Here is a 21944-nt window from a genome sequence, read left to right on the forward strand (position 1 = left end):
ACACACACACACACACACACACACACACACACACACACACACACACAGCGAGTGAGAGAGATAGAAAAGAACACCAGAATCACTGAGGCGAAGTCTTCTGAGAAGTGTTTCATGACAGTTAGCACACAGAAGCTGTGTTTCAGAGGTGGCAAAAGTTGTATCTTGCACTGGTAGCAAATACGACAGTGTAAGGATCAGCCAGGCGATACTCCTTTTGAACGCATGAAGGGGTCATGGTGAGCAGCTGAGAAGCCACTGGTGAAGGTGCACCCTCAGCAGCAGGACTGAAGGGGTCACACAGAGAAGTTGAGGCTTGGCAGCATAAAGAGAGCCTAGAAAGGCTATTGGTGAACATGCAGCCCAGTTTCAGGGGAAGACACTCAGCATTTTGGGAATGCCAGTACCATGGGATGACCACCAAGAACTACAGCATCAGTGGAGTGGTGCCTGCTAAGAGGACAAACTATGCTGTAGAGCCAGAGCCAGAAGGGGCCCATGCTCCCAGAAGATCATGAGTAGATGTGGGACACTTGAGTTATTTATGCCAACAGTTTGGTTTTACTTTGTTCAGATTGTGACTGTGTCCTTGTTCTTCTCTCTTGAACTACGAAAGGATGCATTTAACTTACTTTCGATTTTTTTTTTTCTTCAGGAGATCACAGCTGAGAGGTTTCCAACTTTTAAAAGAGATTTGACTTTTTAAAGAGACTGGATGTGTCAAAAGTACTGAATCCTCTTCTTTTCCTTTTCTGTCTTTCTTTCTTTTCCTTCTTTTGAGACAGGGTTTCTCTGAATAACAGTCCTGGCACTCACTTTCTAGACCAGGCTGGCCTTGGACTCACAGAGATCCGCCTAGCTCTGCCTTCCAACCGATGGGATTAAAGGTACATGCCACCACACCCAGCTAAAGGTAATGAATTTTTTTTTTTTTTTTTTTTTTGGTGAGTGAAGGTAGCTTTAATGTGTGGATAGGAAACAGTACTGCCCATGTTGGAGAGCTGGTTCAGCAGCTAAAAGACCTTTTTTTTTTTTTGCTCTTCTGGAGTACTCAGTTCAGGCAGGTCATATTTGTCTGCAACTCCATCTCTAGAGGATCTGATGTTTCTTCTGGCCTCTGTTGGCACCTGCACATGTGTGGTACACACCACACACACACGCACATAGTCACAAATAATATTTAAAAATAAGATGGCACTTGAGTTTTTCATCTTGGCCATTCTGATGGGTGTAAGGTGAAATCTCAGGGTGGTTTTGATTTGCATTTCCCTAATGGCTAATGAGGTTGAGCATTTCTTTAAGTGTCTCTCTGCCAAGGTGATGAATTTTTAATGTGTTTGAATTTGTAGAGACTGTGGGACTTTTAAGGTTATTTATGTTTTTAATGTAAAATATTGGGGATAAATGAGAAAGAAAAGGTGGCATTACAGTGAAGTGTTTGTGTGTCAGACGGACAAGGGGTGAACTGTCCTGGCTAGGTTTATGTTAACTTGACACAAGATAAAGTTATCTGAGAGGAGAGAACCTCAATTGAGAAAAATGCCTCCATAAGATGAGGCTGTAGACAAGTCTGTAGGAATTTTCTTAATCAGTGATGGATAGAGGAGAGCCTAGCCAATTGTGGATGGTGCCACCACTAGGTTGGTGGTCCTGCATTCTACAAAAAGGCAGGCTGAGCAAGTCATGGGAAGCAAGCCAGTAAACAGCATCCCTCCATGACCTCTGCATCAGCTCCTGCCTTTTTCAGGTGCCTGCCCTTTGTGTTCCTGTCTTGACTTCCTTAAATGAATAGTGATGTGGAAATGTAAGCCAATAAACCCCTTCCTTAGCCTGGTGTGGTGATGCATGCCTGTGATCCCAGCACTCTGGGAGGCAGAGGCAGGCAGTCTCTGCGGTGAGTTCGAGGCCAGCCTGGTCTGCAAAGTGTGTCCAGAACAGCCAAGGCTACACAAAGAAACCCTGTCTCGAAAAATCAAAAACCAAACCAAATCAAACCCTTTCCTCCTAACTCCAGCTTGATTTTTGTTCATGGTGTTTCTTTGCAGCAACAGAAACTCAGCTCCTTTATGCTATCCTCTTTCTATTAAGAATGTCTTGCATTTAAAAAGGCTACAAAAAAAAAAAAAAAAAAAAAAAAAAAAAAAAAAAAAAGAGGCTACAAATGAGAGTGAATTACATTCTTCAGAGGTATTATAATGTGAGAAAAAGGTATTTTAGGGACATGTTGACAAAACATGGCCTTTATTATCTATAATAATAATATAATAATAACATTATTATTTTTATTTTCATTACTAATTCTTAACTCTACAATCCAGGACTTTATTATCTCTCCAATTCACACAGAAAACCCTGAAGGTAGAACACTATATTGTGCATCCTTTCCTGAGTCCCCACAACAGAACATAGAAGATGGCTTATGGTAATTAACTAAAAATCATTCTCAAGAATATAAGTCACAGTTCAGCTTGGCTGCACATGCCTGTAATTTTAGCTATTTGGGAAGATGAGGCAGAAGAATTCAAAATTTAAAAAGTAGGAGCTGAAGGTGGTTGTGGTGGGTCTGAACCTTTGATCACAGGGAGAGGGAGAGGCAGGGGGATCTCTGTGAGTTGGAGGACAGCCTGGTGTACAGATCAAGTTCCAGGACAGCCAGGGCTAAATAGAGAAACCTTGTCTTGAAAAACCAAACCAAACCAAAAACCAAGCTAACAACCTAAACCAAACCACAAAACCAACTGAGACAAAGATAGACAGAGAGAGCAGGAGAAACTGTTAATGGGTTAAAAATGTATATGGCTCTTGCAGGGGACCTGAGTTTGGCTCCCAGTACCATGTCAGCAAACTGACTACTGTCCATAACTATAGCTCCAGGGATATTCAATGCCTCTGTGGGCACCTGCACTTGCGTGCATGAGTGAGCGCGTATACGTGCAGACGTAGACACACACATATACTCTTAAAAAAAAACTTTTAAAATTAAAGTGCTGAGAATGTAATGAGCAATAAATCACTTGTCTGGCATATATGCAAACCCTAGGTTTCAAATTCTAGTACTGTGGGATCCAAAAAGGAATATAACTCATTACCCAAAAATTCATAACTGTCCAAGAACATATTTTGACCTTCTAGGAGGTCAGAAAGAAGCCAAGAGAACTATTTGTAAAATAAAATAAAATTGTAAACTTAATAAAATATTGTGAAAAAAATATACCTTAAAAGGATCAAAACCTTAAACCACAGTGCTAAGTCTTATGAATGATCTGAATTCTGGGCAGAATTTTGTGTAGGTATATTTCCTCTTTCTCTCATTAGAGTACTAACATAGCTTCAAAAATGAGTAAAAATACCCTATAAGCTGAATAACTATTGCCTTTCAAGTTGAAATCCTCACGTTACTTGGCCTGAGGTTGTGAAAGCATATTTAAAAAGTAAATGACAGGATAGGAGCTATGAGGGAGCAGGGTATAAGCAGGGGCAACAGGAAGGCTTCTGGATGCTGACAATATTAATTTGGGAGCTGGTTACAAAGGAGTATTCATTTGATGAAGAAACTTCGTCAAGCTGAACAATGAAAATTTCTATACCTGTCCTTATGTAGATCATATTTCAGTAAGTTAGAAAAACAAAAACAAAGATGAGTCACACTGAGCAGACATCACTAGAGAGTTTAAGAAGTTAAGTTTGTGAAGAGGGATAGTAGGTGAGGCTGGTGGTGAGGACAACAGTTGTTGAGGAACTAAAGCCTCACTCCAACCAAGAGCCTACAGGGGACTGAGCATATCAAAAAAGGTGCATTTGAAAGCAGAGTCTCTATCCACAGTCAAGCCTTGAAACTGCAGCCCCAGCTGATGGTGCAGATTGTAAACTAGACCCTGAACCAGGACCACTGAGATAAGCCACTCCCGGCCCCTGACCTCGAAAAAAATCTGTGAGATAACAAATGTCTGGCATTAAAATAAGAAAAAAATTTCAGAACACTATCTTCTTTATACATATTGAAGGGAGCAAAGTAGCTGTACCTACAGAGAGATATTAGCTTATTGGTTTAAACAGGCTTCTCTCCCTTCTTGAAGGGCAAAGGTACAGTATCACTTTCAAAATCCGGGACCAGGACAGAAAATCCATGGAAGCTACTTTCTGTAAGATACTGATAGACAGCCGGGGGTGGTGGCACACGCCTGCATGTGCAGAGCTCTGGAGTCAGAGGCAGGCTGATCTCTGTGAGTTTGAGGCCAGCCTGGTCTACAAAGTGAGTTCAGGCCAGCCAGGAATATTACAGAGAAACCCTGTCTGGAATACAAATACAAAATACAAAAACAAAAACAAACAAACAAAAAGATGTAGACAGCTATCTTGATGCTTCTACTACCTCAATCCAAATTAAAGATATCCTAGTCATATACTTTCTATTTTACCGCTTAAACGTTTGAATGGTACCACACATAGATACATCTCTTAATTGATTGCAAGGCTCTTCTCACAAGAGGAAATCTAATAAATGTCAGAGCGAGCAAGGAAATATAAACAGGTGATTTTAGGATAGACATATTTGCCTGCCAAATATGTATGCAGAGTGGCATACTCCTGCAGTTCTCCCTTTTTAGGAGCCTGAAATGAGAAATCACTTGAACCTGGGAGTTCAAGGCCAGCCAGGACAACACAGGGGTAATCCCTTGACAAAAATAACTCACAGACCTTATTTTGTAAATGCACATTTGAGAAGGGTTTGGGGAAGGAAACCACACACATAATGTGTTCACGCTGTCTCCATCTGTGTGGCGGAAGCCTGCTTCTGATGCTTGTGCAAAGAGAGCATGGATTAGCACTTCGCTTCAGGCTCCTGAGTCTTTCTCTTGCCGCATCTTTTGCACAGTAAACAGAAAGAATTTTGGTACCAACCTGTTTAATTGAAAAAGTTACTTAAGTTATTATTTATTTTTATGTAGAGTTCTCAAAATGGACTAACTGTGCCTATTTTTCCCTGCACATTTCAAAAACCCGAAGCAACAATCACACTGGTATATAATCAGGCTACATTTTTGGACTCTGTTAAATTTTAACCTGCCAGCTGTAATGATTCTCCACAACTCCCTAGAGTTACACTGACAGTCAATATTTAATGACTGCACCTGAAATTTAAAACAAACTATGACTACTTTGCAAAGCCTTCCCTGTTAGTTATAAAGCAGAACTCAATAAACAACATGTCAACAAAACTCCAAATTATTCTTATTAAACTTATAAGCCTAACAATGTACATATTAAGCAACCTACTTAATAGACAATTATAGTGGATTCCTTTTCTTCTCCAGTTCCTGTTAGCTATTAAAGTTAGCAAGATCTTTCTTAATCTTTTCAATACAAATGGTCTCTGAGTTATTTTTATCTCTCTGCATTAACTGGCCAGTATAGGAAGATATGAATCGCCACATTATCTACCTATCCTACCCATCTATTCATCCATCCATCATGATTCCATAGTTTTAGGTCCTCTCCTCTATAAATGCTTTTTAACTACATTATTCAAAGTTAGATCACACCTTTTAACCAAGAAAAACATTACATTAAGGCCACTCTTCTATAGACCCTTATAGACTGTGACAATAACAGGGCTTACAGACAAACCAAGTATTATAATTTTTCCATGACTGAAGTTTCATGGCACTTAAAATCTTCAATAAAACACAAGCTGAGTCGGGTGTGGTGGTGCACACCTATAATCCCAGCACTTGGGAGGTGAAGGAAGGAGGATCAAAAGTTCAAGGCCAACAGTGGCTACACTGGCTTCAGGTCAGATGGGGGCTCCATTCACTCCTTACACACACACCCATATGAACTCCAAGCCCATACATACCTTTTAAAAATAATGTTTTTTTATTAATGTCAGAAGCTTAAGAAAATCTGACAATCACTTACTTGGCATTAAAAAAAATTGCTCACCCTAGTGGTTCTGGGAAAGTATAGACACTCAACTACAGAGCTGTACACATGCAGCTTCTGGGTCATTAGCTATGTGTGCAGGAGAGTGAAGGGGTACCCTCTTCAGTGTTTTGCTGCAGACTAGTCTCTAACCAACCTGTGTCTTCTTCATGGGAAGGTTTTATATTAAAATACCACCATATAGGGTCTAAAAAGCCAATACTAATTACTCTTAGCTTGGTGGCTTAATAAACAAAACTCAGCATGTCCTGGCACTCCAAATTAATTCAGAGCAATACATTACGGCTTTAAGTAAGTATGCTTCCCTTCGTTTGGAGAAGTTGAAGTACTTCAGTGTACTTATTTTTGGGGCAAAAAGGCCATGAAGGTGGCTTTGATGCATTTTGACATTCTAATGAGGAACGGTAAGAGCATTGCTTAAAAATTTACTGGACTGGAGGACTGTGAAGAGACACTTCTTTAGAGGAGGCAGAACCTGTAGTGTACACTCATTTAAAAATTAAAAGAGTTAACCTACATACATGAGTAACTGCATGTCTATGTATATGTACACACATGCCATGTGTGTACCTGATGCCTGTGAAGGTCAGGTGTCTGATCCCCTGGATGTGGAGCTCTGTACAGTTGTGAGTCATCACATGAGTGCTGGGAGCCAACTCTTCCACCCCTCTCTCTATAGACATACACATAAATACATACACACATACATACATACATACACACATACACACACACACACACACACACACTCATTCTTAAAAGTGATGACTTCCCTTGCACTCCCCAAAGCACTCTTCAGGAGATCTGTTCTCAAGGCCCTGGGTTTGATCCCTAGCACAAACTAGAAAGTTCTGGAATACTTACTGCATATTTTCCTCCCTTAGGAGAGACTGGACTCAAAAAACAAAACAAAACAAACCCCAAAAAACCTTTGGTTCACCTGGGTTTACTTTAAGCACAGCTCATAGCAGTTTTGTGCTTTGACTCTGTTCCTTTAAGTGCAAGAGGTAATTCTGCACTACTTTTTTTTAAGATGCAAAATGCAAAAATTAAAAGAAAACTCATGAATACCTTCATGAAAGTTACTGCTGTACCTTCTACACTATAATTATCACTCGGTCATGTTTTACTGCTCCTTCTGAATCAAGCCACCATACTGCTTCAGAACACAAATCTTGTGGTCTTCCATTTGTGGTTAAGTTTTGCGATATAATTCTACCCTGATAAGTCCCTCCCACTCCAGAGTGCAACTCCACCAATCTCAGGCCTTGGAAGTGAGTCTTTAATCAGTCTCTTCTCTGCCAAAGAAACGACTAGAAGTCTCACTATTCCACTTTCTTTGAACATACTCTGAAAAAGATTACTCTTTGAACTTGGGAAAAGATGCCATACAGTATGCAAAAGAAAGGCGACTCTGCTCTCTAATCTTTACTTCCCATAACCCCAAACCTGTGGGGTTTGTTACCTAGAAAATCCGAAGGTTCCTGACAATGAATTTGCACCGGTAACTGTCATAGAGTTTCAGAAAGCCCCGATAGCAAAAACTTTACCTACTTTGCAAGAAACAGCTTGCCCTTGCTCCAGTTACTACTGGGTTAGGTGTGGGTTACATACATTCCCCCACTCCTCAGGCCTGTGTTGTATCTATAAGGAAAAAGTGGCTTGGCCCAAACCACCCCCGGTTCATCTCCGGAGCAGGACCAAGACCCTCCAGAGAGCTGTCTGCACCCAACTCTGCAGCTCTGGTTTCAGACACACCCCCCTCCACCCCGTGTTTCACCGGAGGTGTAGGCGCCCAACTCCTAGGCTGTGGCAAGGGGGGACGCGAGGGGAAGCGGGCCAAGGCCTCAGCTCCCATTTTGGAGGACGGGGTGCTCGGGCCTCCTGGCTGTGCCAATGGAAAGTGGGAGCGAAGGGCGCTTCCGAGCTGGGGTGGAGGGCCGGACAGGGGAGGGGGTCTCTCGGATTCGGGGGCGTGAGGAGGGAGGCGACAAGAAAGACTCGGGGAGCGGGGTTCGCGTGGTGAGGCTCTCTTTTTGTTAATCACAGAGGGCCGGCGGTGTGACCTGGGGGGGCCCTCAGGACAGTCAGTGAGGGGTTCTCTCCCTCCGGGGCCCCCAAGGGCTGCGTGGAGGCCTCGGGCCCCGGCTGTGCGCGCCGGCTGACCACTCTGCCCTTCCGGCGCCTCGCGTGAGGCGTGGGGCCGGGTGGGAGGGGATGGAGGAGGCCCCCGGTCCGGGAGGCGGGAAAGGCCCCGCGCTGCGGGACGGGCGGCGGCTCGATGGCTCCCAGCGGCCGCGACGCGGCCTGTCGGGCCCCGGGCGGGCTCGAGCCCCGGGGCCCGCGTGAGCCCCGCACTCGGAGGCCCCGCTCCCGCGGCCGCCCCCTCCCACGGCGCTCGCTCACCTGCACATGATCCGCCATTTTGCTCCATTCATGCTCCTCTCAGGCCCCCCCTCCCCCCCAGCGCGCACCTCGGCCGGGGCCGCCGCCGCCGCTGCCGCCGTCGTCGCCGCTGCGCCTGCGCACGGGGTGCTCGGCGCTCTACGCTCGTGGCGTAGCGCCGCTCGGCTGCGCAGGCCCCGGCCGGCCGGCCTGGGTTGGAGAATGCGCAGCGTGGCTGGGACGGCGTAGAGGCGCGGGCAACGTCAGCGGCCCGGAGACGCCGGGTGGGAGGAAGCGGAGGGCCGGGGAAGCGCAAGGGAGGGGAGCTGGGGGAACAAAGCTTTGTTTACATGGGTTTTAAAGGGGCCGCGCTCGATCTCACGCGCGAGCGGGCGCCGCGTGGAATTAGACCGTGCTGCCTGGGGCTCCGTGCGCTGTCAGGGCTCCACCTTGCAACCGGGGCATCGCCCGTTCACGTGCTTGCCTCTGGACGTCCCTGCCCTAGGGCCAAAGACCTCCCACCTGGGGTACCTGCACCATCCATGATTTCCCAGGACACCGTTCTTAACTGGGCCGCGTTTGTGTTTGTATTTTTCTAGCCTATTCTCTTGGACCAGGGTCATTGTTTTATGATCCAAGCTTCTCCAGCAACCCCAGTAGCAATTGCCTTTATTATTATTATTATTAATGTCTTTTCCTCCTCCATAAATAGCCATGGATATAGCCGCTAAATAGTGATGATCAAAAATGTAACCAGCCCGCCGTTTAATCTTCCGAAATCGATTGCTATTTTGACCAGTGTCACAGTCAGCCCCTAGAAGGGGTCAGATGCTGGGAGAGGTGTTCAGCTGCTATCCTTCTTGGGTCTGGTGAGGTCAATATTTGCACGCCGAGTCCGAGTCCCCATCAACAATTTTCTGTGCTAGATAATGTCGATTCCTATTTTCCCACTGACTTCCATTCCATTCCGGCTTGTAGTCAAGGCTCCTGGATTAAATCATCAGGATTTCGACAACATTAGTTATTTTAAATTTGCTAACAGGGCTAAATCTGCCTTGTTATTGGGGCTGTGGCTTGAGGTGCAAATGAGGGTGTTAGTGAGGCCTACAGTAATTCTGCATCGGATATACTGGGCTGGTTTTCAGCAGTCACTTCAAGCTCTGTCTTCCTCCTGGTGTGTCTTCTAGTTCGCAAAGGCAGGACAAGTAGGAACTACATTACCCAGACTTCCGTGTAACCGGGGTTCTGCTTGCAAAATTGGCTCAGTGAAAAGAGACTGACTCAGAAGATTTAGGAGGCAGAAGTAAGGCAGAGCTTTCAACTGTTGTTTCTGGCAAGCTTTCCGTGTTAATCTTTCAGGTTCTCACCCTCTTTCTCCAACCTTCCAGTGGCCAATCATCACTTCCATGACTATAGAGGCAAGGGAGTGTGGAGGAGGGGGTGGTGTCGTGGGATTCCTGACTTTGCGTTGCACTTCAGTTGTAGATTCTTGGTGTCCCAGTGGCAGTGACATTCTTTGGCTTCCCTACTTGACTGATCGATCGGGTAGCTTTTTGGTAGGCTAGACTACTCAAATCTCTGTTCACTATCTCCTGGTACATTTGCTTCTCCCGTTCTCTTATCCTTCTAATGGTATCTCACCTAATTCACCCAGTTTCTTAAAATAAACTCAGGAATGATCTCGATCATTCAGCCTCGTTCGTCCTCCACAGCCTTCACCCTCATGTCCAGTTGAATATATATCTAACACACACCCCACTTGATTCCTGCTATCCTCCTGATATCCTGGTCCAAGACTTTTACATTTTTTCTGAAGCCTGTTTTGATTCCTGTTATAGTTTCCCTTCTTCCTCTATTTCTTCTGGTAGTTCAATCTCCTTACCTCTGCAAAATTAACCCCATAATACAGACAATTTATAGTCTGGTTTAAAGTCCTTAAGAAGAATTACTGAATATATGTCACATGGTCTGACCTCATCTCTTTTATACTCCTTCTCCCTCATTTCTACTACCTCCCTCATTTCTGTCTCAGTTCTGGCCTTCTTGCTCTTGCAGTTAATTACTTGGTCCCTTGCCTGGTCCAACGTGCCAAAAATGGAACCCTCTCTTTTCTTAGTGCAATATGTCTCCCTTATCTTTGGAGGATACATTGCCTGAAACTACATAATAGGAAACATCTATATGCTGTTTTCCCCATATATATATATATATATATATATATATATATATATATATATACACACACACACACACACACATATATATGTATATATATATATGTACATATACACACAAAAGGTAAAGTTTATAAAGCAGCCACAGTAAGAGATGAATAATATTAGATAATAAAATAGAACAATGAAAATGTGGCATTACACTTTTTTAAAAATGAATGCTTGCTTCTGGAGGGTTCCATTAGCATTTTATAGTTTATGAAACCATGGACATAGAAGGACCATTGTACTTACTTAATGGAGAAAGGGCAGGGGTTAGCAACGAATTCAGGGGTGTATATAGTCCTATTCTCCACAGTCAGGAGCCAAATCTGTTCTTATCCTCATTTCTTTGCCCAATCCTCCATCCTTTCTTGTACACATCTCTCTGTCCATTTTAAAACTTTCTCTTGTGTGCCCAGAGCTGCCCATTGGATAACTGCCCCCATCTAGAAGATCTTTTGAAGTTACCTAAGCCCTGAGTGAGGAAGCCAAGGGCCAGCCCAAACCCTATCTGTCCGCAAGTATGAACCATGGGAATTCTTTCCTTTGGGACACTTTTGCTTTAGGTGTCTGGAGACCCTAAAGTCCTCTGATTCTCTGCACCTCTGCTGTACCTGGGACCAGCATCCTGATTCCTGCTCACGTGCTTCTCCAGAGGCCAAGCAGAACATACTGTGGTTAGTGCTTCCACTTCAGGATTCCCGTTCCGGCTGGGTGAAGCCGAGCTTGATGGGAGACATGTGTTCTTAGTAGACTTCACCTCCTTACCTCTTTCAGACTATGGCTGTGGGAAGAGTACCTCTTCAGCTTCTACAGGCTAGCGATGGGATGGGGTGCCTGGAATGTGTGGTGGGTCAGCTTTTAAAAGTTTCCAAGAAATCTGGTAAACTCGGGTGCCCCCTTGTGGTTCTGAGTGGTATGTATCCGGTTTGCCTTCAGGTTGGAAGGTGAGCAGGGTGGTTGAGAAAGAAACCATTCTTTGCACTCTTGTGAGGCATGTGCTAACCCACTCCCCAGAAGTGTCAAACCAGAGCCATCCAATAAGAAGCTGTCTTCGAGCCGGTCGTGGTGGTGCATGCCTGTATGCAGAGGCAGGTGGATTGCTATGAGTTCAAGGCTAGCTTGGGCTACAAAGCTGTCCAAGACAGCCAAGGCTATACAAGAAACCCTTTAAAAAAAAAAAAATCTGTATTCTGTTGTGGGTTGTTTTGCTTTTGATGGTTTCAGACACAAGTCTTACTGACTAGCCAGCCCTTGCTGACCAGGAACTCACTATGAAAACCAGGCTGGCCTTGAACTTATTGCAATCCTCTTGTCTGTATCTCCCAAGTGTTGGGATAATAATGATTTTTTTTTTCAAGACAGGGTTTGTCTGTGTATCCCTGGGTGTCCAGGCACTCTATGCCAGGCTGCCCACAAAATTACAGAGATCTGACTGCCTCTGCCTCCTGAGTGCTGGGACTAAAGGCATGTGCCTCCACCACCTGGCCAAACCTGCACTTTTAACAAGAACAGCACATTGGGGTTTGAAGGCAAGTGATCTCTCTCAAAGAAGCAGAGGCAAAGACCACACTGGTTCCAGGTAGACCGACTCTCTAGAGCTTAGGGTCTTAACCTCTTGAGTCACAACCTCATATGGGATCATGAAAAAGAACATGGGGGAGGGAGTAGCAAAAAAAAAAAAAAAAAAAAAAGGCAATGGTAAAAGGTTTCTGGATATGTGTGTGGCTCTGCTGAAAAAGGTTGAAGTCAGTCATCTCCGGATAGCCATTTAATTGCACTCGCTCCATGATGATACACTCCCTTTTCTCAGCGGGGCTTTAAAAGTCTCTCCTGATCTGGGTGATCCCAGGTCTTGTAAGGAGGTCACATAGCCCTCAGGGCAGATTACAGGCCAGACCCTTCCCTGATAAGGAAACTGCTCTAGCAAGCATCTAGGAACTCCTAGGAACACCCCATCCTGCTAAGGATCTTAGTCTAGCAGTGACCTTTAATTGTACTTGGAAATCAACTCCCCCCCATAGGATAATTAAGTGCTGTATTTTCCTTCTTGTGATAGGACCGTTAAATATCCCTGACCCCAGCGAATCAAACAGATTCACCCTTGAAGCCCCCCTCTCTGCCCAGGGTTTATAAAGGTACATGCTTTCTCACTTCAAGACCGTCTGAGATTCATCATTTATCTTCTGCTGGGTCGCATCTCACTGGGCCTGCCGTCTGGTCCACTGGGCCTGGGCCTCACTGTGTCTTGGCTGCAAGATGACCAGGCATGGGCTTTTGCCTGCACTTCTTTCATGCTCAGCACAGCACATTGACCAAGAGCTGTAACACTTTGGTATCGCCCTAAGCTTTGGAATGACCGAGCTTCTGTTGCCACTAGTGATCTCATGCTAAAAGAGCTAAAATATAGCGCTCTTGGAAAACCTTTTCCATACCCTGGCTTAGCACACTCAGGCCTCACCCTAAGGCACTCCAGCTGCCCCTGAGAGAAGTGGAACTCCTGTTCTTTGTCTGGAAGCCGAGCTCCAGAACCTCAGCTGAGATCCAGGCCCCCTCAGAATGGAGAATGACAGACATACAAACTAAAATTTAATTCAAAACCAAATGTGTAATGAATCTAAGAGATCCTGGTAATCTTTCCTGAATTGCACAATGAGACTTCATTTCGGCTGCAGTTCAGAGCACACAACATGCTCACTGTTTTCTGCATATACTGTCAAACTATGCAATGCCAGAGACTGCCCGAAACAGCCTAGTTCAGATACAAGAATATTATATATCACGAACTGCTGAATCTTTATAGCACACACCAAGCTTTCTGCTGCTATAGAAACATAATGTCTTGATAATAGAAAAAAAAAAAAGGCCAATATTTTCCTACAATCATTCCTCAGCACCTATAAAATTTGTATATCCTTGAATTGTGCTGTTAGAATATTTTATTTTAAAAACTGCTCTTTGAGTTGCTGACTAATATTACATGTATTTTGGCTTGGGATTTGCATAGGATATCCAGTAGTTTCCGAAATGACCCTAAACATAACACTGTCACTTCGTACTACATATGCATGTATGTATGTATGGATGGATGCATGCATGCATGTGTTTTTTTTCGGGGGTAGGAGGAGTCTCTTATAGCCAAGGCTTACTAGCTGTGAACTAGCTGTGTAGCCAAGGATGACTTTGAGCTCCTAGTCCTTCTGTCTGCCCTGCCAAGTGTTAGGATTACAGGTGTGTTCCACCATGCCCAGCTGTACTATGTCAGGTGTATTCTCAGCACTAATGATTATAAAAATCAAGTAGTCATCAACTCTGAAGAGCACTGAGGACCAGACTTAGATAAATCAATACTCTGAGAGCATCTGCTACTCCTGCAGGCGAGATGGGAGGCAGAGATGGGAGAATTTCGAGAAGCTGCTTTTTGATACAGAGTACGTGACTCAGCTTTGCCTGAGATGGTAGACTCTGGTAGTCTTTCAGGAGCTCTCCAGACCACCCCTAACTTCAGTTTCCTTACTTTTCAATGAGTAGGGTGTGGGCAATGATTGATTCATGAGGTTTCCATGCCATGCATTATCAAATGTTCAGCCAGCACAAAGTTATTGTGCGAAAATGAGCACGTGTACACATCTCAGTATGCAAATTTGCTTCTGTCTTTGTATTTTTGATTGTGAGCCTTGGCTGTTAATGGCCGAGCCATTTCTACAGTCCTGCTTCTGTTTTAAATAAATGGTAATATATATCCAAAACTTCTTTTTAAAGTAAGTTTTATTATTATTATTATTAGTAGTAGTAGTAAGTGCTTGATTTGTGTAGCTGTTTATATACCTGGGTTCAAGTAAAATTTCCCAGGTGAAGATGAAATGGCAGTGAAGAGTCTGTGATACTTCAAAGACACAGGAGGCTGTACCCCATTACATACTCCTAGCCCCTTCCCAAGGCAGTGTTCCCACCACAACATTGATGGTCCTCCTTTGGTGTTTGGTCCAATCTGTTCAAACCCTGGCAGCAAGGTTGAGGGAGGTAAACTAGAGCAACACATCCCCAAACCCCAGTTTATCTCTCTGAGCTGTTTTGTTATGCACATGGCATCTACAGCAGAAGGCATGAACAACACGCAACCGGAGCCCTGTGGTAGAAGAAAAGGGCTGCGTTATAGAAACGCCCTCTGGGATTGCCCCTAGGAGTACGGTCTAATCCTCAGTTTGCCCCAACCATTCCAGACTGCTTCTTCAAGTCATCTGGCTCTCAGGTGACTTTCTCCATGGAACATGACTTTTTCCAAGAGATTCTCTTTCTGGATGGATCTGCGTTCTGATTAGGGCCCGATAGAAGTTGCATTACAGATGTTGCATTAGGCTGCGAAGATGTGTCAGCGGGTAAACCACATGCAAGGATGGGGACCTGAGTTCAGATCTCTAGAATTTATATAACTAGACATAACAGCACCTGCAATCACTGCAGTACGGGGGAAGCAGAGGCAGGAGGATTTCCAGAAGCTGCCTTTCATGGGCCAGCTACTCTGGCTTAGGAGAAGGCAAACAACAAGAGACCCCATTCAAACAGGGTGGGAGGTGAGGACAGAGACCCGAGGCTGGTCTTTGTTTCCATAGGTGTGCGCGAGCGCGCGCGCGCACACACACACACACACACACACACACGTCATAAAAAAGTTGCACTAGCTAGGCATGATGACACATGTATTGGAGACCAGTCCAGGCTATATGAGACTCTGTTTCCCAAAACATCAAAAATCAACCAGTGAAACCAGCAAACAAACAAGTAAAATCCCTGTTGCATGAGCAATCTTCCCCTGTTCCATCACAGTTTTGTGATTTCAGGTAAGTTGCAAACAGGTATGCTCATGCCCACCCTGCCTTAGCCAAGGAGTGAAAGGCAGCTGGTGAAAAGGTGTAGAAGAATTGGGAGTTCAGAAGCTCCTGTGACTTAAGGTATGTTCCACATGAAACCCAGTGTGCTAAGGGAGGGAGCCACAGGCTGAGATGCGCTTGGGGAGTAAGCCTTCTCTAGAGGGAATATTCTTATTTCTGGACTCTCCACAGGGTTGCGTAGTGTATGTGTTGCTGGCAGGCAGGAAATGCTTTCATATAATGGGACTGGCACACAGGTATGGGTATGTCTTCGTGCATGTGCACGTATGTGTTTCGTCTGTCTCTACATCACTGGGTATATGGCTCAGCTTTGCCTGAGTTGGGAGACTTGGGTTCTGGGCTGGTAACCTTACAAGCCCTATAGACCATCCCTTCTTTCAATTTTCTCTTTTCAATGAGTAGGTTGTGTGGATTGGTTCTGAAGGGTTCTTCCAGCTCTGATACACTCAGCATCCTGCCTGGATGGAGAGGCCTCGCCACTGGTTTTCTTTTACAACTTGATTTTAGGGTCTTTTTGTTCTTATGGGTCAGTCCTTCACACCAGCTTCTGAAGAAGTGAGAACTTTGTGCTGTTTTGGAACTTGTATGCTACTCACTAGAAATGCAGGAAGGAGGCTTGAGCATGAAGTGAACTCAAAAAAAAAAAAAAAAAAAAGGCACACACACATACAGCAAGAAACCACAAGGCCTATCAGCCTGTCGTCATCAAGCAGACTAGAATAGTGTAGAAAAACTCTAGGCAGAGAGGAAATGAACTAGAGAGAAGGGGGAACAGGCCCAGAAGAGAGAGGAACGAAGGCAGAGGCAATGGCAGTGGCAAGCTGAAGCGGCGATGGTCAGGATGGAGGCCGTGGCTTTGAAGCAGGGCTCCCTGCATCTTCAGCAGCAGCAGACCTTCGGCAAGGTGAGAGGGACAAGGGCTGGGCTAGGTCTGGGCAGAGCAGCTGCCAGGAGGGTGGTGTTAATTCCTGGGGTAGTGGGAGGTCTTAATGTCCCTGACCCTTATGAGATCACGTGCTCCACCAATTTTAGACAACAACACGACTTGGGAAAGATGACTGTCTCCTTAAGGTGCCTTGCCTCCTAAACCAGGTCTCAAACTGCCCTCTTTGCTGAGGGCTGTGTGTGGGGTGGGGAAGGAAGCAGATGCTGACATCATCATCTTTTTTTGTTCTCCTGCTCAAAATTTGGGGGTAATTTGGAAGGGTACGGAAGGAAGAGTTGGGGGGGTGGTTCGGGATGACAGTGAGGGTTCCTTTCACCTTTGACTGTTACTAAGCTGCGGCCCCTGGGTGTTCCAACCTCTTCCTTCCCTAGCCTCCTTGAAGGAGAAAAGAAACTCCTCAGCCTCCCACTGTTACCCAGCTATACTTCCCCACATACCTGTCTTGGTCTTTGCCTCTCTGTTTGTCTCTCATGGTCCAACTCATGGTGAGACAAAAGGGAAAGTAGTTGGAAGGCTTTGGAGCCAGAGCCTTCCTATGGGGTGAGGACTTGTCCCTCCTCTAAGCTACCCTTTCCTTATCGTTCCTCTCTGGGCTTCAGTGATGCAGGCTTTTTCTCCCCAGTACCTGACAATTGGGCCTGTCATCTCTCTGCACTCTGTACCCATAGGCCATTGACTGTGGTCCTTGTCCAGTCTGCAGATCTTGGTAATCTTTAGCTCTCTCATTTCATGGTCTCTGTTGCCCTCACTGCCTCTCTGGCTCTCTTTCTCCCCATCCTGTGTCCCTGCCCCAGCTCCACACCCTCTTCCACAGTTCCTCTTCTCCCCTTTGATGACTGTCCCTCCATCTCTGATGGCTTCTTCTTGGCTCCACCTGCCATGCTTGGGTTCAGAAATGGCGCCGGTTCACAGCCGTGTTATATGGAGAGTCTGGCTGTGCCTTAGCCAGACTGGAGCTCCAGGATGGCCCAGAGAAGACACGTCGAGGAGAAGCCACTCGGAAGGTTGTCCGCCTCAGTGACTGCTTACGGGTAGCTGAGGTAGGCAGTGAGGCTGGCAGTCCCCGGGACACCAGCGCCTTCGTCCTGGAGACCAAGGAGCGTCTGTACCTGCTGGCAGCCCCTTCAGCAGAGCGCAGTGACTGGATACAGGCCATCTGCCTATTGGCTTTCCCGGTGAGGAGTGCAAAGTGGCTCTCCGACACACAGGGGAGGGCAAAGTTACTTCCTGTGGGCAGGTGGTAGAAGAAACAAAGTCTTTTTTAGGGGAGTTCCATCTTCTGGGAACCCAATTTGAAGTGGAGTCAAGAGCTAGGAGGCTGGGTGTGCACTGAAAAAAAAGCATGAGTCAGAGGGAGAGGCCTTGGGGTGGGTTTTGGTAGTAAGACCTGGGACCACCTTTTCAGGGGCAGATGAAGGAGTCCTCAGGATTGGAGGAAAAGAATGACAGGCCCTGCATGGAGGAGAATGAATTGTATAGCAGCTCCACTACAGGTGAGGGATGGGGGCTGAGGAGGAGGTTTGGGCTGGCTGCAGGGTCAAGGCTTCCTGCCTGTGGTTACCCTGGGCCCAGCTTATCAGCTTCTCTTCCTGGCTTCTCGGTGTGGCACAAGGTGGTTGGTGCTCAGGCCTCCCCAGTGTCACCCTTGGCCCAGCCTGTCTTGCCTGATCGAGGCTGAGGGTTTTGGTCTTGACCCCTCTCTCTGTGGGTCCTGAGTGATTGTGTGAAGAAAGAATTGCTTTCTGTCTGGGTTTGACTGTACAGGCTGTCCTGTGAATAGGGAACACGATGCTGATAAGGGCGGCCCAGTTATTGCTTTCTGGGCTGGTGATGCAGACAAAGGAGAGAGACTCTTCCATTTAAACTCCACCCACAAAGAGGGATGCTGATTTTAGGAGGGTTGGGTCAGGTTTCACCTTAGCTTTAACAGCAGGGAGGTGGGGGAGGTGTGTGTGAAGACGTGGAGTAGAGAAAACCAAGTGATGGCTCTGGCACTGGGGCAGGAAGGATGTGGGCCCAGAATTGGGGTGATGTGGCAAAGGGCACAAACGATGCCTTCCAGGAGAGGAGGCGGGGTCAGCAGCCTAGGCTTTAAGATCTGCAGTGGGGTCGCAGGCGACACAAGTTTCTCTTGAGCACTTCTGGCCTGCTTACTTAGGATGGATCAGTGCGAAAGTAGGCCGACTGTTTCCTGTAGCTACCTCTTAGTTTTCTTTTCTTCTCATCCCCAGGGGTCTGCAAGGAATATGCTGTGACCATGAGACCCACAGAAGCCAGTGAGCGGTGCAGGCTCCGAGGGCCCTATACTCTCCGGGTCGGTGTGAGTGCCCTAGAGCTCTGGGGTGGCCCTGAGCCAGGCACACAGCTATATGACTGGCCCTACAGGTTTCTTCGGCGCTTTGGGCGTGACAAGGTGAGTGAGGGGCTGAACTGAGCAGGCTGAGACCAAAGATGAGTTACCTAAGAGGAACAGCCAGAGAGGAGCAGAGTGCCAATAAAGAAAGACAGAATGAAGGGAGGAGGAAGGCCAGCCAAAGAGACAGGAGAGGTGGGAGAACCAGGAGCGGAAAGGAGTGGAAGCCAAAAGGTCTGGGTGGAGAGAGAGATGAAGTGGAGAAGGGATGAGAAGGGCAGACAAGCTGCTGACATTTCTTGAGCTCACTCAGTTCTTGCATGAGTGGGAGGGGAGAGGAGAGGGTGTTCTTGTCAGGAAAAAAAATGGCCAGGTATAGTGGCACACAACATAATATCAGCACCAAGGAGACTGAGGCAGGAGACAGAGTTGGAGGTAACTGCCTGGGCTACATAGTGAGGGTCTTTCCCCACATAACCAACCAACCAATGAACTCCAACATACAAAACACAGGGTCCAGAGGGACAAGAGATTGAAGAGCAGTTTCTGATGGAGGGAGACTGGGGCCAGAACTTCTGTGTTTGGGTGGAGGTCCAGAAAACAATGATGCCACAACCCCACTTCCCCTCACCACAGGTGACTTTCTCCTTTGAGGCTGGCCGACGCTGTGTCTCTGGAGAGGGCAACTTTGAGTTCGAAACACGACAAGGCAACGAGATCTTCCAAGCCCTAGAAAAGGCCATTGCTGTCCAGAAGAATGCTGCCCCTTCTGGGCCTCCACCTCTGCCAGCCACAGGGCCCATGATGCCCACTGTGCTGCCTCGGCCTGAAAGCCCCTACTCCCGGCCTCACGACTCTCTACCTTCTCCATCCCCTGCCACAACAGTGCCTGGCATAAGGCCGGGGGCCCTTGAGGGGGAGTATGCCGTACCCTTTGATACAGTGGCCTGCTCCCTGAGGAAGAACTTCAGGGGTATCCTGACGGGTCCTCCTCTGCTCCATCCTGACCCGCTATATGACAGCATCCAGGAGGACCCTGTGGCCCCTCCATCTGACCATATATATGATGAGCCTGAGGGCATGGCTGCCCTATCCCTGTATGAGAGACCACAGGAGCCTCCAGGGGAGGCATGGAAGGAGCAGGCCACTGCTGATAGGGGTCCCAACCCCCTCCAGCAAGACTCCTCTGTGCCTGGCTGGCCACAGGTAACGGAGTATGACAATGTCATACTTAAAAAAGGCCCAAAGTAAGGGGGTAGCCAGGAGATGGGAGACAGAGTTCCCATGGAGGTCTTTGGAAGCTAAGGAGGAGAAATGGGGGCTTCTGATAGAGTCCTTTTGCTCACTGCCCCTTCCTGAGTTCCAGGCTGAGCCTGCCTTGTTTGTGTAGTGTGTGAGTCAACAGCCTAGAGCAGGAAGAGGGCCCTAGAGGGACACACCCTCCTCCTACGAATTTTCCACTTCCTCCCCATGCCTTGGGTCTAAAGGGAACTAGGGCCATTTCTGTTAGGAGGCAACAGGATTTCCACAGATGCACTGGTTCCTTGGCTTGTGCAGTCTCCCTGACTACATGTGTTTCCTTCTTGGGACAACCCTGGCTTCTGGTTAGCAACAAGGGTGGCTATTGTCCTTCTAGATCCCAGAGTTTTCTAGTCATTAAACCATTTTTGAGCTACTCCTTTGTGGCCTGAATGCTGTATGGTGGGATGAATGCTGTGGCTGGCCCACTGAATTCTTCACCTATGTGGTATCATCTTTGGGCCTAGGATGGGGCCTCGGCATTTGTCTACAGAGTCAGAGGCCAAGAAGGTCTGGGTGCCATAGGCAAGCGTTTATCTTAATCTGTTTTCTGTTGCTCTAACTAAATGCTACAGGGTAGATAGTTTATGAAGAGAGGTCTTATTATGTATGTATGTATGTATGTATGTATGTATGTATGTATGTATGTATTCAGCTCAGGGGTCTTCAGGCTGGGGAGTCCACAAACACAAAGTGGGCATCTAGTGAGGGCCTTCTTGCGTGATAATGTGAGAGAGGACATCATGTGCCATGAAGATAGTTAGCATGCCAGAGAGAGTAAAGCTTCTCCCTAGTCCACAAATGACTTAATGAAGGCAGTGTCTTCATCACCCAATCCCAAAGGCCCCACCTCCAAGTCCATGGGCACATAACTCTGGAGATTTTGTTTTCAACACATGAAATGTGAGGTCCTTTCAAAGCATGAAAACATTCAGACATGTCTTACTTTTTTTTTTTTGCAGGGACAGAAAAATGACAGTGGGTGTGTGAAGGGTTGGTGAAAAATCTGGATTGCAGGAAAGACTTGGCTTTTAACATTTTTCAAACACTTATTCACATATTTTGTGTGCATGGCAGGCAGGGCTTGTGCCACATTGCACATGCAGAGGTCAGAGGACACCTTGCAGGAGTCCGTTCTCTCCTTCCACCCTTCCACCAAGTGGGTTGCAGGGACTGAACTAGGTCATCAATCTTAGTGACCGTTACATGATGAACCATCTCATCAGCCCCAAGATGGAGTTACTTATTGTGTCTTTTGTGCACTAGCAATAAGACTTACCGATTGTGTGGTCCTGGCCAGCCTTTCCCAGCACTTGCCCCTACCCGCTTCCTTCATGCATTCATGCCTAGTATCCACAGAGGCCAGAAGAGGGTGTTGGATTTACAGACAGTTGTGAGCTATCGTCTGGGTGCGGAACCTGGGTCCCGTGGAAGAGCAGCAAATGCTTAACTACCGAGCCATCTCTCTTGCCCCTTTATAATTTGAGGGCGTGTGTGATGCCATAAGAGCTGAGAGCCCTTCCAGCTTTGCATTTTCCTCTAAACCCTTTAGGGCTTCTTGGTGCCCAGCTTCCCCACAGACTTTGTGTCTTTATGCTCTCTCTTGTGAGAAAAACCTGAGCTTGTGGAAAGGAATGGTCATGCACTTCTCATCTTACTCCAGCCAGCCTATACAATGCAACACTGCATATGTGTATTCCCTGGCCTCAAGGTGTGAAAAGCTGAGACGAAGCACAGATGTCTGTACTCAAGAAGGGAACAAAAGTGCCACAGGAGGTGGCACAAGGTCTTGCGTGCCAGAGGCAATAACTGCCGGGGACCAAGAAAGGCTTTCATAGCAAGAGGCGGTATTTAAGGTGGGCCTTTTGGGGCGGCAAAGAGTTTGGTGGTACTTAAAAGGCCTGAGGAGAGAG

The 21944-nt window shown here is 46.6% G+C and overlaps 2 protein-coding genes across 2 annotated transcripts in view; one reads left to right on the plus strand and one right to left on the minus strand.

The window, feature by feature from the left end:
* Xpo7 (exportin 7) overlaps positions 1-8423 on the minus strand; it is an 87786-nt gene extending 79363 nt beyond the window's left edge. The window contains 1 exon segment of the mRNA XM_055609645.1: positions 8347-8423. Within this exon segment, the coding sequence (XP_055465620.1) occupies positions 8347-8364 (18 nt within the window). The 5' untranslated portion in view covers positions 8365-8423.
* A 7750-nt stretch (positions 8424-16173) lies between these two features.
* Dok2 (docking protein 2) lies at positions 16174-20407 on the plus strand. Its single transcript, XM_055609646.1, has 5 exons — positions 16174-16337; positions 17273-17554; positions 17785-17872; positions 18611-18792; positions 19369-20407. Exons 1-5 carry the CDS (start codon positions 16266-16268, stop codon positions 19981-19983), a joined length of 1239 nt encoding a protein of 412 aa, XP_055465621.1. The 5' UTR covers positions 16174-16265; the 3' UTR covers positions 19984-20407.
* The last annotated feature ends 1537 nt before the right edge of the window (positions 20408-21944 follow it).

Source organism: Psammomys obesus, unplaced genomic scaffold (genome assembly GCF_907164565.1).
Source record: "Psammomys obesus unplaced genomic scaffold, mPsaObe1.curated_primary_1811, whole genome shotgun sequence".
Lineage (NCBI taxonomy): Eukaryota > Metazoa > Chordata > Mammalia > Rodentia > Muridae > Psammomys > Psammomys obesus.

What these genes read in the sequence shown, in the direction of transcription:
- Dok2 (XM_055609646.1), top strand. Translation starts at nt 16,266, where the DNA reads ATGGTCAGGATGGAGGCCGTGGCTTTGAAGCAGGGCTCCCTGCATCTT. An exon ending in TCTGCCTATTGGCTTTCCCG is followed by an intron (nt 17,555 to 17,784) that starts GTGAGGAGTGCA and finishes CCACCTTTTCAG; the next exon opens with GGGCAGATGAAGGAGTCCTC. An exon ending in GTATAGCAGCTCCACTACAG is followed by an intron (nt 17,873 to 18,610) that starts GTGAGGGATGGG and finishes TCTCATCCCCAG; the next exon opens with GGGTCTGCAAGGAATATGCT.